Source organism: Onychostoma macrolepis, chromosome 11 (genome assembly GCF_012432095.1).
Source record: "Onychostoma macrolepis isolate SWU-2019 chromosome 11, ASM1243209v1, whole genome shotgun sequence".
In the NCBI taxonomy this organism is placed as follows: Eukaryota; Metazoa; Chordata; class Actinopteri; order Cypriniformes; family Cyprinidae; genus Onychostoma; species Onychostoma macrolepis.
This window is the reverse complement of record NC_081165.1, coordinates 6966085-6978081: the sequence shown is the minus strand read 5'-3', so window position 1 is coordinate 6978081 and position 11997 is coordinate 6966085. Positions and strand designations below refer to the sequence as shown.

The following is an 11997-nucleotide window of genomic DNA, read 5'->3' as shown; positions in this document are numbered from 1 at the left end:
TAAATATTGAGAAAATCACCTTTAAAGTTGTTCAAATGAAGTTCTTAGCAATGCATATTACTAATCAGAAATTAAGTTTTGATACGTTTATGGAAGGAAATGTACAAAATATCGTCATGTAACATACCCTAATGATTTTTGGCATAAAAGAAAAATGGATAATTTTGATCCATAAAATGTATTGTTGGCTATTGCTACAAATATACCTGAGCTGCTTATGACTGCTTTTGTGCTGCAGGGACACATATGTAAATAATAGGCACACTAATAAGCAACTAGTTAATAGTCAGAATTGGTCCCTATACTAAAGTGTTAGCAAATTGTTTGCTCTGATAACTTCTTTTTGGAAAGCTGGGACAATATTTGCACAAGTTTTGGAACAAAAGTAAAGTATCTACTCCAAGTAAAATACAAAACAACTTCTGTTAGAAACATGTTTAGAGTGTTCTTGTTCAGTTCGCACAATAATCGACTAAAAATCTTTCTTTAAGCTGCTTTTTACTTCTTTATTTACAGTGATGTAAAGGTCTCTACACTGTTTAATACTCAGCGTTCAGTGGTTTGATGACACGACTGACACTATGAGCACCAGAAATAACGAGGCTTGCTTTAGCAAACACCACTAATTACTGTGTGCACTAGCTAAAGGCCAAATCACACCACAGCAAAATGACAGATTTCATACGAGCAATCATTTGTGGAATGGTGTATACTCTTCATTTTAAACATTATGTGGGCTGACAACAATCTGTAATATGAGGTTTACGATGACAACTCACAATAGTGGAGATAATTAAACCGTCATGGTTTAAAACCATTACCTTTATCTGCAACTAGCTTAAAAAACAGAAGGAAAATCCAAACATGGGGACGATCCTATCTCTCGCTCCCATGCGAGGTTTGAAGATAAGGGCCTGTGATGTGGCCCCTAAAGGGCCCGAGAGGAGATTACAGCGCTGTCGGACAGTGCCAGGATCAGTCGTGCTCCATCTGGAGCCGTGAGAACAGATAAAACAGCCAACATATCCAACGCTTTCTCCCAGCCACAACACTGCGGATCCACAGCCACGAGCTGTAATCCCAGCCATCCCCGCTTCATTTCTACAGCGCACAAGTTTGATCAATGTGCAAAAAACTCCTCGCGCACCTGTAACAACAGCTCTCCAGAACCAGATCATGAGGATGAAGAAACCCTGCGGGACAGAGCTCCTGGTGAGAGAGTCGAATTGAACACAAAGTAAACATTCAAAGTGCATGGAGACTTTGGTCATGAAATTTTAGCATTTCTTTTTAAATAAAACTAAAAAATCAGACACATTATCCTTCAAAAGTTGGGTGTCAATGTCTTAATGTTCTTGAAATAAGTCTCTTCTGCTCACCAAGACTGCATTTAGGCCTATTTAATCAAAAATTCAGTAAAAAAAAAAAAAAAAAAAAAAAACTGTAAAAACCACAGTAAAAATTGTGAAATATTATTACAATTTAAAACAGCTGTTTTCTATGTGAATATCTGTTAAACTGTCATTTATTTCTGTGATGCGCAGCTGTATTTTCAGCATCATTACTGCAGTCTTCAGAGTCACATGATCTTCAGAAATCATTCTAATATGCTGATTTGCTGCTCAAGAAACATTTCTGATTATCATCAATGTTGAAAACAGTCGTGCTGCTCAATATTTCTGTGGAAACCATGACACAATTTATTTTTCAGGATTCACAGATGAATAGAAAGTTCAAAAGAACAGCATTTATTTAAAAGATAAATTATTGGTAATTTTAAATGTTTTTATTGTCACTTTTGATCAATTTAATGCGTCTTTGCTGAATCATTTCTTAGAAAAAAAAAAAAAAAAAAAAAGTACTGACCCCAAACACCATATCTTTGTTTTGCTTAATACAACAGATATTAACACAAAATTAATGCTAGGAAAAATAAATATGAATATTCCATATATTTCTTGACAGAAAAAGTTTTATTGTGTAATGCTGGAGTTCAATTCAGTGAGTAACTTTAGTAGTGAGTTTGATTTACTCACATTAGTGTTTAGAATTTTGGCCCCAGTTGACCAATCTTGGTTATACAGGACAGAAGAGAAACAAAGCAACTGTTGAAATACTGCTGCATGTCTTTGTTTGCATTGGACAGTAAGTGGTTAGCATGTTGTTTCTGTTATGAGTTGTATGTCATGATGCAACAGGCTAATTTCTGCTGAAGAGCTGCAGGCACATCTGCAGATTAAATGTAGCTGGTGCTGAAGGCGGCTAATAATAAAACACATTCATTCACACCAGAGAATGACTTATAGTGAAGAGTGTGTAATGTGATCACTCGCTCTGGTGTTATATATGTGCTGCTCACGCTGTGAAGACATCAGATCTCCGGCTTGAACAGCAAACACTCATGTTTCTGCAGCTCTGCTTCATCACAGTAAACCAGCAGATTTGATCCCAAACCAGACTGAAGCAAGCTAGAAACGCCTCATCACGGCAAACAAACTCATAGTCAGTTTCAAGAAAGATTGAATCTGCTTATGGATGTTACATACAGCTTGTGTAGTTCAAACTCAAATGTTTTATTGATTCATCGACAGACGCTGGACCCAAAACACCATGATTTGGCTTTGATTTAACGATCAGTTATATAAATATATAAGGGCTAAAAATGCACAGCAATAACTCACACAGATATTTATAAATGAGCCATTTCGTTTCAGTCGGACAGGCAAAATAAAGACTGGAGTAGCTGTGCAGTTTGTCAGAAATAGAAAGAGGCGTCCGTCGACTGAAGGCATAGACAGCACCGCACACGTCTAGCCCTAAATAGTGAACGACTCAGTGATGTGGATCAAAGCAACACTGTCAGTTTTCTGATAGGACTCCATGCGATTGAGAGATTCACTTGAAGCCCACGTGTAGATCTCACTCATGTTCAGGTCGTTCATGTGAATTTGTCACGCTGCCCGAAAGAACAGCGCAATGGAAAACAGACCGTTCGATGCACAAGACATTTTTCCAGTGTGACCACACCTTTAGTGCTATAATCCATGTGAGCATATTTATGTATAATATTAAAGGGAAAACTAAAATGCAGAATTCATGAGTTTGTTTGATTTAAAGATAAATTATTTATGGAAAATAAAAGGGAAATCTGTTGTTCGTTTACTTATTCTCATGCCATCCAATATGTATGTTTTTTGTTTTTTTTTCAGTACAACAGAAAATAATATTTTTAGAAGTCAATGGCTCCCAGCACTTTGAGAGTCAAAAAGCATACAGGCAACACAGAATGTATCCCCGTGGCTCCTGAGGATAAATTGATGTCTGAATCAGTTCATTGAAATTAACTGTCCAATAGAATCAGTTGTCAGAAAAGAATCAGGTATCTGTTGTGTTTGCCTGAGGATTGCAGGTAATAATTAATAGTCGACATTGCGCTTTTGTAAAATAATGAAAGCAAACAGGATGCGCTTTCTGCCGTCTCGGTCTCTGTGAACTTGAGTGCGAAACTGTGTATATTCTTGCCTATCAGAAATTAATATATATATATATATATATAGAGAGAGAGAGAGAGAGAGAGAGAGTGTGAAATGTCTACTTTCAAATGAACCAATTCAAATGGAAAGCAAATATTCTCAGATTATGTAATCCGTATGAAACAAGGTGCATCACTACTGCAGAGGTGACGAGTCAGTGTCGCCGACTTCATCTCTTAAACCGAAACAAAGAAAGCACTTGTTTATCAGTGAATTATTAAAATGTTAATGCAGTCTCCTTACTGTTTTTCCCTGACACGTTCATAGTCATTCCTTCTGCCGGCACGCTGTGGCAAGCTTTATGTGTGCGCTAATTAGGCCATGTAGGCAATTAAAGGCTCATTATAATGATTTAAATGGTTTATTAATAAACGTTCGATTAATCGACTAATGCTTAAAATGAACAACTACTAGTCGACTAGAAAAATCCTTAGTCCAGGACAGCCCTAGTAATAATGTACAGTTTATTGCACAAACCAATTGTTTCGCTTCATAAGACCTCAATATATCATCATGAGCTGGGGGTATTAATTTTGTGTTCTGTGGTATGTTTTTTTTTTTTTTGACTCTCAAATTGCCATTGACCCGTTGACTTGCATTTTATGAGTCACCACAGACCAGAGGTTTTCAGCTAAAACTTGTTTACTGTTGTACTGAAGAAAGCAAGCCACCTACATCTTAGATGGCCTGAGGATGAGTAAACCGACAGCAAATTTGCAGAGGTGCTCTGTTAGTAATATGCCCATGTGTGTTATTATATGGCAGTACAGAAGATTCATGTCTCATTTTCTCAGTCATTAACATCCATGTTTTCAAGCTTCAACTTCAAATGTATCTCTGCCCCAGTATGAAAACAGCTCTGATATCTATGGGGTACAAATTATGTACCGTAGTGTTTTATGTTTCTATGTTTCCAACTAGAAAGTGGACTTACACTGCACTCCTAAAAGCAAAGGATCTTTTTTGGCAGTGATGGTTCTATGAAGCACAAAAGGTTCTTTATGATGGAAAAGGTTCTTTAGATTATTAAAATATTCTTTGCAATAGAAGACAAATGGTTCTTCTAAGAGCTGTTCCCTGAAAGGTTCTTTATGAAACCCAAAATGTTTTTTGTGTGACACTGTTGTGAAAAATCCCCATTATTTTCAGGAGTGTGTGTTATATTAGTGTTTTCTCCACAGATTGGCCTATTTAAAATCAAATCAAGGCCAAACAGTTCAGAAACGGGGAGGTGAATAATCTAAACACTGGCACTGCAAATATCCATGAATGAGAAGCCATGTACTCGCTTGTGAGGAAGTTTAGGAGTTTTAAGCCTCTTGATGAAAGACAAATATGTTTAACTAAGAGTCGCTGTAAATACAACACAGCTGGCTTTACACTGAACCACTGATGTGATCGTAACAACACGCAAAGCCACTTAACAAAACAGTTCTGAGAAAAGAGCGTTTCACCCAAAGCTTTAAACAGACGTCCAACACGGCCTTTCAGAGCTGACGGCTGATATATGAGACATGTGCATTTCAAAGACAGCAGAGATGTACACAACACTGCTCAATTCAACTCTTCTTCTACATAATATTTACTCAAAATCCACTTGAAAATATTTATTATCTGTAGACAGGTCAGTAGAGTTTTATCACCCAGCACAAACAGTTTCCAAATAATTGGCAAATAAGATTTTGTAACGATCAAGTTTGTAATAAAGCTCAGTGGCTAACTCATTTGATAACATATGCTCATTATTAAAAGAAAAACTCTTGTTTTTTTCTACACGGAGACACAGCAGAATCACGCGCTGATTGTCACTGATATTAAGTCTCTAGGTTCAGGAGCATCTGAAAAGACGGCTCTGCTCAGGTTAGAGAGATGAATGGCTCTGTCAGCATCTCGGTCACTACATCAATCCTCATGTAAGTCTGAAAAAACCGCATTAAAATGACATTTAGAGCACCAACCAATCCACACATCACACTAACAACAGCCAGATCATCTGCTCACTTTACACAATCATCAGTTTCTCCTTAACGGTGTTCTCGTCAACAACATTTTATAATGTTAATAATAATGTGCAAAATTACAAAACTGTGTGTGCAAACATTCTCATTTATTAAGTGTTCCTGAACTCTTAAATGAACAGCGTGTAATGCAGTAACACTAAACTGCTGTTTAATATCGCTCTTCATTCTTCATGCTTTACAGACTGATTTTAGATGGCAGAAGCATATTCACATTACATTTAGTCATTTAGCAGATGCTTTTGTCCAAAGCGACTTGTAAATAAGGACAATAGAAGTAATCAAAATCAACAAAAGAGCAATGATATGCAAGTGCTATAACAAGTCTCAGTTAGCCTAATAGAAGAATTAACAGAAAAATGATATAATAAGGGCTACAGATAGAATAGAAAAAGAATAGAGCAATAGTGTTAGAAGCCTTTTTGCTTTTGTTAATTGTATGATAAATAAAAAGAAAACATATAGATAGAATGCAAAAAGATTAGAAAAGCTAGTGTTATTTTTATTTTATTTTTTAAAGAAAACAAGCAGCAAATGAGTCTAAAAGGGACAAGGTTTTTTTTTTTTTTTTTTTTTTTAAAGAATAGAATTAGAATAGAGTGCTAGAGTTAGAGGGTCAAATAAAGATGGAAGAGATGTGTTTTTAGCCGATTCCTGAAGATTAAGATTAACAGCATAGTTACACAATTTGACTTGCACATCTTAATATTGCGTTAATGTTGTAGATATTACTGATTAATCTCACAGAGGTTGTGTTTGAGTGAGTTAACCTGCCAATAAAGTGGTGTAGTGTTCAGCGGAACAGCTTCCTGTCATCAGATCGTTTCAATCAATTACTCTGTACAGCTAAGACTCTTTGAACTTTGAATTTCCAAATTTTGTCCCCTAATTCGGTGCATTTTAATTGTTTAATTAAATTTGAATAATCAAACATTATGTACTCAATTAAATTCATAAAACTACAATAATTTATTATTCTTAAAATTGTTAAAATGAACTGTTTTATTTTATTTTTCATAAATTCTGTTTCTTTTCATTTTCTAGGACTCTGTGTTTTATGATTTGATACAAATATTTTTAGCAAAAACGGTCGAGTGATCAAGTGTTAATCAAATGAATGCTTTAAATGTGAACAATTTAATTAAATCTTTAAAAATCAAAATCAAACAAAATCTGAACAATTATTTCCTCGTTTGGCAAACAAAGGGCTGCATGACTTTTTAAATTAAATTAAAAAAACTAGATTGTGTGTGAAATAGTGTGTTAATGTGTGATATTCCTTAACGTTTTCATAAACTGTATTATTATCATTATTATTCCTGGCACTGTTCCCTTGAGAAGTACATTCTACTGTACAACAGTGCTATATTTAGTGTGCTTGTAGTGTCTTGAACTGTTCCTCATCATATTCCTCATTAATTTCATCTTTACTGAAATCAACGAGCCCTTCCTCGCGGTCTACTGAGGAGCTTCAGCTGATAATGATGTTGGTGTGTTGCTGGAACAGGCGCGTCTGACAGGTTTGTGTGGGACTTCATAACGCAGCAGAAGAACTGCATCATTTGACTGGAAACACACAATGGCATCTTTATTAGAGTGATGGATGGAATCAGAAATGAAGGGACGTGAATCTGAATGCGTCTGAGCACACAGAGCTCTATTGTGTGCCGCGTCAGGAGAACTCTTGTGTTCGTACATCGCCGCCTCTAACCGCAGATAACAAGATCATTCACCGAACGTGCGGATCGACGACAGAAGAAGACTAGTCGACACGCAGAGCTCCGCAGAACACTGACAAATCACAGTCCGTTACTGATGACAGATTACATGATGAAAACTCTAGTTAGCCATGTAATCCGGGTTACTCGTTTTAGGCCATGTACTGTAATATTGTAAGTATAACTGACTACTTTTTAGATTACTTTTTACTTAATCTGTTTCAAACATATCATTAAATGTACCATATTAAAAAAAAAAAAAAAAAAAAAACAACCAGAAAGAAAATACATTCCATTATTTTATACTGCATCAACATCATAAAATGCATTAAATGTTACATTATTGCAGGATTTCTCAAAGTGGTCTTAGAACTGCGGGGGGGTTTGTGAGTTGATAAAAAGCTAATAATTAATTCAGTCATAAAAATGTAAAATAAAAATAAATTACTTTAAAACAAAAACAATCAAAATAAAACATCTGAACACTAGAAATATTTAATTGTTTACCTGCATGTAAATGTGACCATTAACTGTAATGTACTCTAATATCAGAGAACACGGTAAACGTGAATGTCTTGTTCAATTCTTTGAAATATTCATCAGTTTTCAAGTATATATTTTATTTCATGGGTCTGGCTGACAAAAATGTTTGAAAATTTCTGCATTACATGAACAAACACGAAAACATCAATGCCATCCCTAGTAAAAAAGTTATGAATTTAAAATACATTTATTTTATACTAAGTATAGTTCAAATCTCTTAACATATTTACTGACATATCGCTCGAGACTTACTGATATAAAAATGATAATTCAACTTTATTTGGAGTACTAGTGCACAATGCACATTTCTTAATATTAATCCTAAAATGTGTTTTAATTATTTAATGTGATGAGAATTGTATGATCTCTGAATAATATCGTTTATTAAATGCGAGACATTTAAAGTGTACCTAAAGTATATTTGCAATAGTTCCACTTTAGCACAAATCAGATATACTTCAGCACTACCTCCACACAATTAAAGCACATTAAGCACAAAATTAGTAGTTCCAGTTTAGCAGACTTTAAGTTTACCAGTTTAGTATAGTAAAAGTTCAACTGAAGAGTATTTTTATTAAGCACATAAATATGTAAATGTATTTGTAGTATACTTAGCATGGAATAGATGTATTTCAAATGCATTTTAGTATATGTATTCTTCACTAGAGATTACACACCCAAAGTCTTCCAGGATTGAAGTATTTCTGTCCAGACCAGAAGCTCAGTGGATATGATGACGACATACTGCCGTGTTTCACAGCTACAGATCACCAGTGTTTAGTAAGCTGCAAATTTATTTGTTTCGTGGTCTAATTTCTTATTCTTCCTCAAATTCAAAAGCATGGTTTGCAAATTTATTTACATGACCATTCTATATATAGAATCTAAGCTATATTCACTCACTGCCTTTACTTCCACAATGTGATCTGTGCAAAACCATATTCAAGGACAAAAAAAAAAAAAAACACAGAAAGGGTATTTTATCAATCGGGATTTGATTGAATGGTGAAAGTGAAAATTCAATACCAGAGTTTGCTCAACCGAAAAGGAAAGTGATTTCAGAGACGGAGCGAGTTATAACAATTTGATGAAAGGTCACTGACTACTTAACTCTGCAAAAACATGCACTGACGAATAGTGAACACAAAGACCAGAAACTTATATATTCAGAAAATAAATCAACAAGGGGTCAATTCTGATTTCATATAATAATCATGCAATAACGGATGGGCCTTAGTGGTTATTGCATCTGCATAAACTGTGGAACACATGTGAGCAACACAAGAGTCTGTCAACACGTTTCGTCAGACCTGGTTATTGTGAGCAGATCAGGTCTCTGATTGGATAAACGTCAGCAAACAGGATATTCCTGTCAGATCCCAGGCAAAGGGAACAAATGATCCGGCTAAAGCACTCTCTATTACTCCTCGATGTTCTGCTGCTGCTGCGTTCACAGATATAAGCTTCAATCCATGTTTATATTCAATCTATAACCTAATTCAATATTAACACCTTAAAATCAACACTATCCCTTTAAACTGAATCGTAAGAATAATACTCTGATGCTCACTAATGACAAACCAGATCAAATTAGGGCTGAGTGATATATAGATTAATCATGATATATCTGTAATGATCTTGCTAATTAAATTAAATTGCTACAATGTGAATTTTGCAATGCTTCTCGTATGCTTTTTACTAGAGATGCACCGATACCGATACTGAGCTCATGTACTCGTACTCGTTAAAATGCCCCGATACCAAACGCAGATACCACAAAGCATGTGATAAGTGCCATATTCAGACAAAGAAACACAACAACAGAACAACACGCAGCAGAATGGAGTTATTAGATATTAAGGATGTCTACGAAGCAGATGTATGCAATGAATATAATGTTAAACATTCAGTATTAATGCCTGTATAGCTGATGTGCGTGAGCTGATAAGCAAAGCGCTGAGTGGATTGAGCGCGGCTTTCTCACAGACATCACTGGAAAGTTTGTACTTCGCTCGGATATATCAAAAACAAGTGAGTAAAACAATGCACAAGTTAATTGACGGTAGGGAGGGAGAGAGCGCACTTCTGTTGTGTGATCTTTATTGATGTTACATTTATTGATGTAAAATTGATACAAATTTGGGACTAAAAATTATTCAGACCGCATGAACCTGGTTGACAGCATGCCAGGAGACTACAGGCTAAGGATGGCCCGACAGAGTACTGATAAATATTGTCATACTAACAGCTGTCTGAAGAATTTTTGGTTGATTGTAATCCATTACATACCTTTCTATCAAAGTTATCTGACATTATCAAGCTAAACTTGTTCTGACACAGTTTAACTGAGTTCTTGTCATATTTTATTACCAATTTCTAAACTACAGCGAATAAACTGTGATAACGTGAGAAATGTTGAAGGTGTCTGAATGAATTTTGGTTTGACTGTATCTATTTGATTAATGAAGTTAACCAACTAACATTATACATACTCTTTTGGTTTATGTACCCAATATTTAAAAAAAATGTACAAATGTAAGGAAAATATCGGTATCGATACGCAGTATCGGCAAGTACCAAAAATAAAAGTATCGGTATCGGGCGAGTACTGGAAAAAGTGGTATCGGTGCATCCCTACTTTTTACGTGTCAGAGTCAGACGGATGATAAATTATTATACTTATTGTTAAAGTCGGTAGAGATTCATTTCTGTGAAACAGGAAGCTTTTGTTTGCATCATCGCTCAAATATGTTCACGAAAACTCAATGCATAGCTTTTTACATTCATTAAAATGTTTCAATAAATGTAATATACATTACTGTACAAAAACATGTTTCAGTCAAGTTGTGAAACATTACTACCATTCAAAATGTTTTCTATGTGAATATCTGTTAAACTTAATAGTTAAAGAGTTGGAATCTACTAGGATTTGATGGTGGTTTGTTTGAAAAAAAAAAAAAACCTTACGTAATTTCTGAGCAAATGTATAAATACTGAGAACTGATTGTGACCAAAACGGCTGAAAAAACATTAAGATATAATATTGTATCAATGCCGCTTGTGATGTGGCTTCAGCTGTGATCTCCACACACTGCTGTCGCTGCGGTGGAGCAAGTAAAGAGAGCGAGGCTGTTTTCAGATGGAGTTGTGTCTGACAGGGTTAAAATGAGAAAGCCATGTGTAGGCCTTCCTGCTCTTCCTGTCCAGCGGCTAAAACGACGGCTTCCTTCCCATCATCCACACGGACACGCTCGCTCCAGCCCCCAAAACCGCTTCCCTACCCACGCCTTCAACAGAAGAGTCCTGTGAGTCCAGCGCCCAAATACTGCCACAGCACTCGCTATATATCACACAGCCCAGTGTCTCTGCTGACCACAGCTCATCTACAGCCACGAGAAATCAAAACACACTAAAGAAGAGCTGGAATCAAAGCTTCACCATCACAAAACAATCAGTGACGGCCTGTCACGAGGTTTGGTTCTTTAAGCCCAGCGTAAATTCATGTTTCAGTAAATATTTACATGGTTACCAGGTGAAAAGTACAAGGATCAGCATTCATCTTACGCTATCAACATATCACCATTACTACCATGTATGTGAACATGCTATTTTTATATTTATAAAAAGCTACTTCAAAGTTAACACAAACAAAGAGATGAAGATGAGACAACATCATTAAACACTAACTGTGACTGTATCAACATGCAAAGTTTTTGATGAAAAAGACGAAACTAAAATGTATTTTCAAAAATAGAAACACTGTTCTGAAGACTCTGCAGTTTCTTCAACAACATCGAGAGAGAGATACAGACCTCCATGAGTTTTCATGCATGGGGTTGCCAGATGTCAAGAGTTTAAATCCCCCAATCAAAGCTTTTCTCTGAAAAGGACGCATTTACCGCCTTGTTTTAACTTATCTTCACAACCTGGCAACCATTCGTACAAGCGCTCTCTCACGCTGGTGATATGAGATCATCAACAAACGTGTAAGCTGGAGTTCAGATATTCTGCACAATCGTTTGCGCTGTTTGCCGCGACTAAATCTGCCATCAAACGTTCTCAATGACAAGCTGCTTCAAAAAAATCTTGCCTGTTTTGTTGGCAATGTTTTAATAGAAATAGATGAATATAATTTTTTCAATGGTTTAAGAAGCTTTTGTGTTGTACCAGTTTTCATAATGAGAG

At 35.7% G+C, this 11997-nt stretch overlaps 1 protein-coding gene across 3 annotated transcripts in view; it reads right to left on the bottom strand.

The window, feature by feature from the left end:
* The window catches only part of atg7 (ATG7 autophagy related 7 homolog (S. cerevisiae)), a 96915-nt gene that overhangs the window by 10327 nt on the left and 74591 nt on the right, over positions 1–11997 (bottom strand). For 2 of the 3 annotated variants that reach the window (XM_058791241.1, XM_058791242.1), the window contains exon 20: positions 3370–5452. The exons of the other annotated variant lie outside the window; for it this stretch is intronic. In XM_058791241.1, the coding sequence (XP_058647224.1) occupies positions 5390–5452 (63 nt within the window). In that variant the 3' untranslated portion in view covers positions 3370–5389. Of the gene's footprint in view, positions 1–3369; positions 5453–11997 lie in introns of those variants that run through there. 3 annotated transcript variants of the gene reach the window in all.